Here is a 12078-nt window from a genome sequence, read left to right as displayed (position 1 = left end):
CTAATAAGAAATCTATTGTCATTTGTAATGTTACTGCTTCAGTGTTTCTGATGCTTTATGTGACTGGCTTAGATTACAGGGTGAAGTACAGATAACATATAGTGAAGGAGTACAAGATAATAGCTGACAGGAATGCTTGTCCTTGTGAGGCTGTGACTCTGCACAGCAGATACACTAAACTGATTATGGTAAATGAGCATCGTTCTGAAAAGGAAAGAGAACATGAAATAGTGGACACTGGGCGGAGACATGCAGAAATAATGAAGAAACAGGCTAGTTCTGTGATTACCATGAACAACCTTTTTAAACCTGGTAAGGATGGATGAGCACCACAAGTCATTATGCTGGTGGGAGCTTCAGGGATTGGAAAAACCATGACAGCAAGAAAGATCATGCTGGACTGGGGAGCTGGAAAACTCTACAAACAGCAGTTTGATTATGTGTACTACATCAACTGTAGGGAAATGAACCTACTTACTCAGGAGAGAAGTGTGGGTGACATGATTTTGAAAAGTTATCCAACTAAAAAGGAACTAGTTGGGCAAATTCTGGCAAATCCAGAAAAGCTTCTCTTCATAATGGATGGTTTTGATGAACTGAGATTTTCCTTTGATCAGCTAGAAAGAGATCTGTGCTCTGATCCCTTGGAGAAGAAGCCAGTGGGAATCATCCTGAGTAGTTTATTGAGGAGAACGGTTCTCCCTGGATGCTACTTGCTAATCACCACCAGACCAACGTCTCTACAGAAAGTCGGGCAGTATTTGAAGAACTCACGTTATGTGGAGCTCCTGGGGTTCTCTGAAGAGGACAGGAAGAAATATTTCCAAAAGTTCTTTGGAAATGAAAAACAGGCTTCAGAAGCCTTCAAACTTGTCAGAGAAAATGAAATTCTCTTCACTATGTGCTTTGTCCCTGTCGTGTGTTGGATCATCTGCACGGTTCTGAAACAACAGATGGAAAGGGGGGAAGAGCTTGCACAGGCTTCACAGACTGTCACAGGAGTGTATCTGCACTACTTATGCAATTTGGTCGAACCTTCTGGCAGTGGTTCAAAGTCACAGATGCAAACACATCTGAGGAGACTTTGCTCCCTGGCTGCTGATGGCATTTGGGAGCAGAAGATACTCTTTGTTGCAGAAGAAATCAAGTGATATAGCTTAGATCAGGTAGACTTGCTCCCCCTCTTTCTGAATGAGAGCATTATTCAAAGAGACATTGACTGTGTGAGTGCATACAGCTTCACTCACTTAAGTTTCCAAGAGTTTTTTGCAGCTTTGTCCTACATACTGGAGGAAGATGAGGGTCCAGAGAAAGATTCAGCTATTTCCAAAAGACAGGTGAAAAGTCTACTGGAGTACTGTGGGGAGTCTAAAAAGCATTTGAGGTTAACACTGCAATTTCTGTTTGGTTTATTAAATGAGAAGAGAATGAAAGATATAGAGGAAAAACTTGGTTGCAAAACGTCATCTGCAATTAAGTCAGAGTTACTGACATGGCTAGCTACATATTGCCAAGCAGCAAATCACAAGAGAGATGATCTTGAGGTATTTTATTTTTTGAATGAGATCGGAGAAGAACATTTTGTTAAGGAAGTATTGAATCATTTCACTGAAGTAGAGATACAAGATAAGACTTTTACCCAAATGGATCACAAAGTTCTCCTGTTTTGTATAAGGAAATGTCATAATTTGGAGTCACTTCTGTTGCCGTTTTGTGAATTTAACTCTGAAGTCCCCAAAGAAACAATATTCCAAAGACTGCTGAAGGGGTGTTATAAGTAAGTATTACCTGAATGCAGATCCCCACAAGTTTTGAAGAGATTAAATATTTTGCCTTTCCCTTCCTAACTAATAAATGGGTGGTTGGTAATTTCAGTTGAAATAATTCAATTATTATAGCAAGGTAAGGACAGCATGGAGGCTTTCTTAGACTCCCACCCACCGGAAAAATGTATCTTTCATTTTCTTATCATATTTGTTCTATTTCCTCCTACTTACATCACAATGTTTTCCAAATATTGTAAGCTGCTGAGAGCAGAGAACTAGGGAAGCTGAGCAGGCTTTGTCTCAATGGTTTGTAAGAAGGCAGAGAGCTGCTCACTGAACCAGTCATTGTGTTTGGAAGGACTTTCATTGTGGATCAAGGAGGTTATGATGAAACACCTGTGCAAGCAAGCAGGAACATGACTCTGTAACCCAGAGGTTAAGGAGCTCAGTTGGGTGGAATAAAAATTATGTTCTAGTCCCTAGTGTCATCAAAACTACAGCATTGTCCTTTAACAACCATGGGATAAAACCCAGAAGGAACCTGAGAATGTAGACCAGAACCATCAGTTTTCCTCCCAGCTGAGTGCCATCCTTAGAGGTTACATAGCCAAGCTCCTTTCTACTTCCTCTCTCCTGCTGACTCCTGAGTTTTGGGTGCACAGTGGTCCAGCTTCACTTAAAGAGGTGGAGTATGCCTCCCAGCTCTACTGTTTTGAGTTTGAATTCCCCTTAGACTGAGATGGGGCTAAGTATCTACACTAGCTGTACAGAAATACAAGAGACCTAACCACGTTCCCTTGATTCATGATGTTAGTTTCAGGTGCCTAATTTTTGGGGAATGTGTAACAAGGAGCCTGGAGGCTCCTGTTACCTCAAGAGAGAAACAGCAGCAGATACAGCTCAGGCAGCTGAAGAGGGGCTGGCTGCAAGAGGGAAGGCAGTAAGGAAATGTTGCTGCCTAGGCAATGACCTGCCTATTTAGTTAGAAGGGCACATGTGCAGCTAGTCAAGAGAAGCCACCTGATGGGAAGGGGGCAGGGTGTAGGGAGCATATAAGCCTGGGGGTCTGATCTTGGGGGAGAGGGGGGAGCAGTCTGGTCCTCAAGACTGAAGAGGAAATAGCTTCTAGCTGGGAGGGCTGCCTTATACCTGAGCTACCATGGGAATGCATGTAAGGGGCTGAAGGCTTCAAAAGGCTTTGGCCGAGGATAGAAGGTGCAGTTTGATTGTGCAGCTGGTGAGCCAAGGTTTATAGTTATAGTCAGTGTACATGTCTTCAGTTTGGATGCTGCATTGGAGGTCTGGGTTGGGACTGACAGGGATAGAGAAGATCCCAGGAGTGCCCCAGCAGGATAGGCAGGGTGGGGGCATCTGGTGCCCAAGCAGGGTGTAGACAGGGCCAGAGGGCAGAAAAGGCAGAGATACCAGGGCTAAGGGCCCTGAGCTAATGCAGGTGGGAAAAGAGCTGGAGCGCAGAAACTAGTTCTAGCACAGTGGGCCTGGGCTAGGAGACCCAGTTAGAGGAAAGGGGAGGAGACCAGAAGGCGGAGGCTCCAGGAAGGGAGAGTGATTAGACAGCAACATCTATGAGGCATGATAGTGGCTACAGGGAAGGTCAGAAGCCACAGATTTTGATTTTAAGGCTCTTAGTATGCTTGGGCATAGCTTGTTCGTGGATGAGGGTGCTTTCTGGCACCCCTGGGCAGCCTCTCTTTTCCAAGTTAAAGAACTACATCAAGATGTGACAGGTGGGAAGAAGGGGAGAGTACCCAGTAATCCAGAGGGAAGCAGGAGATGTGTGGCTACCAGGGGGAGTCACGGCCACCCCTTGGGCCTCGAGCTTGCTACACAGTGTCCCATCTAAAATAGATTTGCTATTTGCTTCTGGATCTTCCAATACATCTGGCATTGAACATTGCTTTGTTTTGGAAGATTTGCATTAAACTAAAGCTGTTCTAAAAGTTTAAGGAAAGGTTTGATCACATCATATAAGGCAGGGGTGGGCAAAATACAACCCACAAGCTGGATCCAGTCCATGAGGCCATTCTATCTGGCATGTGGGACCCCTAAAATTTTTAGACAATTAATATTCATCTGCCCTTGGTTCCTGTAAAAAATAACAGGACCCAAGGGCAGTAGGGCCCAGGGGAAGCCCTGGCAGGCTCCTACAACAGCAGGGCCTGCCTGACCCTGGCCCTGCATCCGGAAGCCCCAGGAGGGGCTTCTGGCTCAGGACCATGTGACTGCCCCACGCTGGAACCTCAGGTAAGGGGGAAGGGGTGTGGGGAGGGCAGGGAAGGAGCCTGGGGAAAAGCAGCCTGGGGAAAAGCTGAGCATGGGCGGGGGGGAAGCAGCCCCTCGCCCACCCCATGCCTGGTGTTGTGGCCACTTACAGCCCACATGGGGCTGCCTGTGCCTGCTCCAGACAGCCCTGCACAGGCTGTGAGTGGCTGCAGTAGGGAGCACGGGCCACGGGGCAGGGGAGGAGCCACTTCCCCCTCCCCATGCTCAGCTTTTCCCCGGGCTCCTTTCTGGCACAGAGGAAAGCGGCCCCTCCCCCACCCCATGGCCAGTGTCCTGTACTGCAGCCACTCACAGCCCGCGCAGGGCTGTCTGAAGCAGGCACAGGCAGCCCCAAGTGCTGCAGCCACTCGCAGCCCGTGGGGCACTGGCCACGGGACAGGCGAGGGGCTGCTTCCCCACCCCCACTCCACCCTGAGCACCACTTTGTAACCTGGCCCTTTGCCAGCCTGGGCCCTGTGCTAGCTCCAGGCTTGCCCATTGGGGCTGTGCGTGGTGACAGCAGCTGCGGCCCCCCCACTTGCCGCACTGGGCAGTGTTTGCTGCTGCCTGCCAAGTGGATGGGCTGCAGTTGCCACTGCCGACAGGTGAGCCTAGAGCTGGCTTGGAACTGAGGCTGGCAGTGGGGCCAGGTTACAAGCTGGTGCTGTGTGTGGGGTAAAGCGACCCCTCGCTTGCACCATGGCCAGTGCCCCATGCTGTAGCTGCTTGCAGCCCACGTAGGAATGCCTGTGCCTGCTCCAGACAGCCCCACATGGGCTGTGAGCACCCGCAGCAGGGAGCTCCAGCCATGGGGCGGTCGAGGGGCTGCTTTTCCCAGCTCTCAGCACCAGCTTCTTTCCTGCCAATGAGCAGAGGGTTGGGGCTGTGTGCTGCCCCCCACCTTTACCATGGGGCTGGGGGGCACTGGGATTGAGTGGGTGGGGAGCCAGCGGGAGCACAGGGCCTGCACCAGTGCCCTGGGGCCAGTGCCAGTGGGGCCCAAAGCAGAGCAGCAGGAGCGCAGGGTCCCAGCCAGCAGGGACTCTATGCAGCCAGGCCAGCTCCCCCCTCTCCCTGCTGGTGCAGCCCCGCCCGGCTCCACAGACCCCTGCCAACCTGTACCCTGCTCTGGGCCCCACCAGTGCTGGCCCTGGGACGTTGGTCCCAAGATGGTGACCAAGGGGCGGGGCACCTGTCAAGGAGCAGGGCTACCCATGCAGCCCTCAACAGCCTGCCAAAACTGGGTAAGCAGCCCTCCACCTGAAATAATTGCCTGCCCCTGATATAAGGGGACATTTAGTGTTTAAGAAATATAATGAAAAGTAATCCATCCATAGAGTAACAAGCAAGATTTGTTGTGTGTATATGTGTGTTGTACATATGTGTTTTTTCTTTTCTTTTTCAGGGAAGAACCAAAGCCTTCACCTATTTACCCGCTCTGTCAAGCACTGAAAGACTCAAACTGTAAACTAAAGAAGTTGCAGTATGTAATTTCTTTCCTTTTAAAAATCTTCTTAATATTGCTTTTATCCTAGAGATTCCACAGCTGGACCCAGTACTGTTGCGACCTTACTTGGGCTGAGTGAAAGGATTATTTTATTATACATTTAGCACACAATGCTCCTGTTATTGCATATCAGGGTGATGTTGGTGCCCCACCTTTTCCCTTTTTATGTAATAGTTCTACATTTTTCATTCATGTTCAGACTCTACTGCACTTTTTCCTTTAATAAGGACAAGTACAAAGTCCTGTACTTTGGAAGAAACAATCCCATGCACCAGAACAGGCTGGGGACCAACTGGCTAAGCCACAGCTCTGCGGAAAAGTGCCTGGGGCTTACAGTGGACAATAGGCTAAATCTGAGTCAACAATGTGCCCTTGTTGTGGAGAAAGCTAAGGCATACTGAGCTTCATTAGAAGGAGAGTTGCCAACAGATTGAGGGACACTCAAAGTTGGAACACAAGCACTGGGAATAGAGCAGACAGTTCCTTGAAGACTTCTTCATTGACAGAGGAGTGGACCTTAGTACAGGGTCTAGGATGCCAAGGGGTCTAGGAAAGGGGCTGTTGGGTGTGGCTAATTGTTAGGATGGCTGTGCTGAGTCCAGATCATGATGTGATCTCTTCTGCCTGTTTCTTTCTCCTGCAGACTGCATTGGTGTGAACTCACAGAAGCCAGTTGGGAGGATCTTGCCACCGTTTTTTCCCACTGGAGCCTGATAGATTTGGATCTCTGTCGTACTTTTATGAAAGATTGTGTAATAAGGCAGCTGTGTGAGTGGATGAAACATCCAAACTGCAAGTTACAAAGACTGGGGCAAGTATCGCTTGACTTCTCTGCATTTATTAAGTCCCCTGCATATATGTCGCTTTATAGGTATGTGACTGATTCCTGATGTCTACATCCAGCATTCATATGGGGACGCTGATGGTTAAGTATCTGCCCACTGACTTCATGGGTGTTTCTCCACAGGCATTGCCTGGGCATGTCTTGAAACTGGGTACAGTATGATCCCACAACAGACATGATTTTATAGTTATCAGTCAGACATTTCTGAAAAGTTGCCAAAGTTGGATTCATTTGAACAATGAAAACATCACAATCTCATGGCTTTTTCTTTTCCCTTTCATCCTCTCCTTTGGTGAGGAAAATGCCTGAAGTGTCTTGTGGAAGGAACTGTTAAAGTCTCCGTTACACATGTTGCAGCAGGGAGAAGCTACAACCCACTGTGAAAGACACATACACCCAGATGTGGCAAAATGCACTATCTTCCAGGGATTTCTTTTCTTAGGGTAGTCAGAGCTCCATTAATTTTTCCTTCCCACTGCTCTGGGAGCCACCATTGAGCTCCTGGTCCCCCTGCTGAGGGCACTTGCAGTTTCCTGTCCTTTCCGGAGAGGAGAAAGGCATGGCTTTTCTGTGGCTGTTTCCAGTAGATTAATGGAGATGCAGGAACTCCTATTCTTTTCAGTGGCAGTCAGTAACTGAAGGTTTCTACTCATCCCTGCCTCCTTGCAGAGGTTCTCATTGCAAGGGTAGATCTTCCTCATTATCATTACTTCTTCTCTCCCTCAGAGTTGCAGGGGGTGAGTACATCACTGATGGTGGCATGGGAGGGGGGCAGCACTGAGAAAAGATTCACAGTGAAAGGGTGCTTATTTTCATGGTGTGCTGCTCTAACAATCTTGCTGTGACATCTGGCAGCCCATGGAAGTGCCTCCAAGGAAAACTGGTGGAAGCTCCCTGATGTGGGACACCATGGCTCCATCCAAATGAGCGCAGCTGTGCAGAATACAGTGCCACACACCACACATTTAGATATACTTCATGCTGCAAGGGCACACTACCCATGTGTGCACTGCTCCTCTTTTTTCCTATGGGATTTTTGACCCCTGGATATCCATGGGTCAAAAAAATTCACAGAAAAAAAAATGGAGCAGCACACACAAGAGCAAAGCCAGGCTGCCCAGAGCCATGCTCCAGTTACTGTCCAATCTTCACATGGCAGAATCTTTGTGCTGCAGCCCCAGGAGACCCCGAAGACTGCAGATAAAGCCGTTAGGGCCAGGACAGTGCTGAACCCAGCCTTCCCTGGCATCCCCAGGGTAACTTTCCATGCACCAAAGCATGTATGGCATGGGCATTCCCTGGGGATAGGTAGCTGCAGTGCAATGTGTGCCACTGCTACTTGTCTCCAGGGAACCAAACATCCACACTCATCAGGCTATGCCCCATGGAAGCCAAGTAGAAAATATACTGTAGGAGAAAATACTCCACTGCAACACTTCATGAGCCCAGCTTCTGACTTTGGTGTTGTCCCCACTAGTCTCCAATGGGTTCTACTGCACTGTGCTATAGAGAGGCTTGGCAGGATTTTATATTTTTATCCATAAACTTCAATAAACGGTGATCCTCACAGACTGAGGGAAAGCTATTTCCATTGATAATAATCAAAATTTGTAGAAAGGGAACTGTAACAAGGAACCTTTAACCCTGTTAGTGAAGACTGGAGAAAGAGAGAGGGAGGAACAGAGGGCAGAGAGGTACAAGAGGAAAACAATGGGCAGTCTAATGACCCATAAGTGATTAGCTGCCCCTTTCTGCCTAATGGATCAGCAACTAAGCAATTAGCTTTTCCTTCCAACCTGCAGGTAGGAGGTTGGAGGGAGATAACAGGCTCTAAAATCCCTACCCAAAGGGTGGGGTGGGTAGTGAGGAGTGTTTGAGGTTCCAGCCCAGTGACAGTAGGGTCCTGCCCAGACCAGACAGGGCTGACTAAGCCTGGGGGGCCCAGGGTCACAGCTGCTTTTCCCCTCCAAACCATGGTCCCATAGCTTTGAGAATACCACTGCCCTCATCTTCCAGTCCCTGCCCACCAGGCTCTTTCCCAGTAAATGAACAGAATGATTTAAAGCAGCTACAGGGTTGTAGGCTGTAGCTGTGTTGGTTTTAGGACATAGGCAGACAAGATTCTCTGGGTAAATCTGATATCTTTTATTAGACCAACTAAATAGTTGGAAAAAATTTTCTTAGCAAGTTTTGGGTTTAAAAACCCTTCATCAAGCTAAGGAAACATCTGCAGTTGGTATGTGCTCTTTCTGGATGGAATGAATAGTGGCAGAAGAGCTGGGCTAGACTGGGAGTGAGCGGGGCTGGACCCAGGGCGATGGGGTATGGGGGGAGCAGGGCTGAACCCTGACCTGTGGCTGGAGTAGGGAGTAGGGCCGGACCCACAGCGGCGGGGGGAGCGGGGTGGAGCAGGGCTGGACGCAGGGTTCCCTGCTTGCCTGCCTTCATCATTCTTGAAGGGCAATTTGCTAGTATTAGATAAAAGTTGAATTCTGCCAAGCCTAGCTATAGGTTTTGGTTTGCTCAAAAAAGCAGTAGTAGCAGACTGCTGCTTGCCAATAATCACCAAACATTGAAGGGTAAATACTACAGAAGGAGGCATACTGTGACTCACAAGTCTGGGATGTCTGCCCCAGGTCTCTGTTGCCCCCAAAGGCAGAGCAATGGTGTTTTTCCTGGGAAAAGGCAGAGGACAGGCTTTACTGGTTAATTAAGGACATATATAATTAGGATAATAGGAAAGAAGGGCTGAAAGAGACCTCACAAGATCATCTAGTCCAGTCTCCTGATCAAAACAGGACCATCCCTGACTAAACCACTCGAGCCCAGTGTATGTCCAACCTACTTTTGAAAATGTCCGTGGATGGAGATTCCTCAACTTCTTTAGGTAGCCTATCCAATGCTTGACCACTTTCATAGTCAGCAACTTTTTTGTAACCTCCAACCTAAATTTCTTCTTCTACAGCTTGAGTTCATTGCTCCTAGTCCTGTCCTCCCTATGGCCACAGAGAAAATCCCATCTTCATCCACAGTCTCTCAGAGAGAGACCATCTTTAGAAAATGTTTCCAGAGGTGAATCTGGGAACTACTGACCAGTGAGTGTTAATTTTCTCTCTGGCAAGCTGGTAGACTGGAATAAAGAATTAACTCAGTCATCATGTGGACGAATACAATATGCTGGGGAGAAATCAGTACGGTTGTTGTAAAAGGAAATCCTGTTTCGCAAGTCTGCTGCAGTTCTTTGAGGGTGTTAATGAGGGGGAGTTATAATAGAGGCCTGTGAGACCATGATGGGTGTGAACCAAGTGACCATGGACATATAATTCACTGATTCCAGAACACTAGCACTTGGGGGCACGCACTGATATTGGATTTTGCTTGTTTTATCTTTACAAAATGGACAGAGACAACGCCAGTGTTTGACACATTCTCACAGGAAATACTTTGTTGACAGTCTGGCTTCTCCTCTCCTGGATTTTTTTTTATTTTCTCCTTTCATTCCCCCCATTGGTGACAAATAATCTTTTCCCCTTCTTGGGTGGGATGTGACCCCTCCTTCCTGCACCATGTCATGGAGAGGAGCTGCCAGACTCTCCTGAATGTGGGCATTATTGGCATCTGTCATTAACCAGTCAGTACCACATCCATGTTCTTTCCCTCCTGACTGGTCTTGGCCTCATGGTTCTCATCATTACAAATACAGGGAATGGTCTGTGTGCTGAGCAGGACAGATGCCCTACAGCCAGGGGCAGATCCTGGGGTAGGCAGGGTGCATCAGTGAGGATGCATCCTCCACCTCTGCTGCTGTTTCCAACTGATCTGGGCTGAGGGAGAACCCCAGATCTGCATGCAGCACATTCCAACCACAGGCTGCACCCATGTATGGAGCCAGTGACAGCGGCACATAAATTCCTATTTCCAGTGCCTGTTCTTTTGTAGTGGGGACAGGAGGGGGGGAGGGCGGCAGACAAGAAGCAAGGGCTGGAGGGAGGACACTGAATCCTTGAGCAACTGGAGGTACTATGGTGGGGCATGGGGGCAGAGAGAAGTTACTGTGTGTGAGGAGTGTGTAAAGTAGGACAAAAAACCCTGGTGGCAGAGAGAGAAAAGCCAGGGTTTGAAGGGTGCTTGCCTGGTGCTGTCATGTTGCCGAGGCAGAATTATGAGAGAGGGCGGAATTAATCATAACCAGGAGCTAGATTGTAAAGGTGAAGTGGAAGGCCAGGACAACAAGAAAGGTGGCTCAGCTGGAGTGGTGTGCTTCAATTATGGTTGAACTGGACACATGGCTTTGGTCGTACCAAGACTGAGGGAATTTAAGGATGAACATAAAGAGAGTTGAGTCACTCCGAGGGAAGGACACAATGTTGAAATGATGGATTGCAGCCTAGGAGCAGTCTTTGCAGAGGGTGTCCAGCAATTGCCAGAGATAACAGTGCTGGTGGCAGGAAGATGAGTCCAAGCTGTAGTTGACACAGGCTGTGCACAAACCATCATAAGACCTTCCTTGATACCATGGAGACAAGCACCAAGATGTACAGGAGTTAAGATGGTTTGTCTTCACAGACAGAAGACCAATTATGAAAGCCGACTGTTAGAACTGCAAGTACAGGGTGTCACAAGAAAGATACCTGTCGGTCTAGAGGAAGACCTGTTATACCTTATGATATTAGGTTGGGATTGGTCAGAGATTTATGACATACTGGTATCCCTATGTCCATCACAGGCACTAGAGGCTGGATTACTGGGAGTAAGAACAGAAAGTGAAGAGTCACTTACTTTAGAAGGGTGAGATCCCTTCAGTTAGCCCATAGAAACCCTTTGGGGGGACATTTAAGTAAAACGAAAACAGAAGCCTGCTTGGCAAAATGGTGTTTTTGGCTACATATGTATGAAGAGATTGAAGGGTTCTGTAGAGTTTGTGAAATGTGTCAAAAGGTTAGCAACCAGAAGCCACCAAAGGACCCCTTGTAGCCTGTGCCAATTGTAAAGGAGCCATTTTCACGCATTGCTTTAGACATGGTGGGCCACTGACTCAAAGTGCTGCAGGACACCAGTTTATTTTAGTTATGATAGATTATGCGACCAGATACCCAGATGCCATACACCTGCATACAGTTGCAGGGTCTAGAGCCAAGGAACTCATGAAATGGGTGGCCAGGGTAGGTATCCCTCGAGAAATCGTCACCAACCAGGGATCAAATTTCATGTCCCAAGTGATAGACAATTTATGCAAAGTTCTTCAGATTCAGCATTTAAGAAACTACTGTTACCACGCACAAATGCATTGGTAGAGTGCTTTAATGGGACATTAAAGGGTATGCTATGTAGGTGTGTTCAAGTTGAACCATGGAAGTGAGACTTACTAGTGCCTTCCTTGCTTTTTACAATAAGAGATGCTCTGCCAGCTTCATTAGGGTGCTCTCCTTTTGAACTAATGTATGGATGCTGCCCCAGAACTTTAGTGGATGTTGTGAGAGAAGGGTAGAAAGTGGAGCTGGAAGTGGAGTGGCCTGTGTTGGAACATGTGAGGGGCCTAAAGCACTACCTTTGGCTTGTGAGAATTCGACGCAGGCACAAAACAAACAAAAGGAAATATATGACCTAAAAAACTAGGGAGAGGGAGTTATGGGCAGGCCAGAAGGTGTTGGTCTTACTGCCCAGCTTGGTGAACAGTG

At 47.9% G+C, this 12078-nt stretch overlaps 1 protein-coding gene across 1 annotated transcript in view; it reads left to right on the top strand.

The window, feature by feature from the left end:
* The window catches only part of LOC102570902 (NACHT, LRR and PYD domains-containing protein 3), a 49517-nt gene that overhangs the window by 14028 nt on the left and 23411 nt on the right, over positions 1 to 12078 (top strand). Inside the window, 3 exon segments of the mRNA XM_059721330.1 lie at positions 73 to 1777; positions 5455 to 5532; positions 6200 to 6442. Coding sequence (XP_059577313.1) covers positions 73 to 1777; positions 5455 to 5532; positions 6200 to 6442 — 2026 coding nt within the window.

The sequence above is a fragment of the Alligator mississippiensis genome, chromosome 2 (assembly GCF_030867095.1).
Source record: "Alligator mississippiensis isolate rAllMis1 chromosome 2, rAllMis1, whole genome shotgun sequence".
Taxonomy (NCBI): Eukaryota; Metazoa; Chordata; order Crocodylia; family Alligatoridae; genus Alligator; species Alligator mississippiensis.
This window is presented reverse-complemented; position numbering and strand designations above follow the sequence as displayed.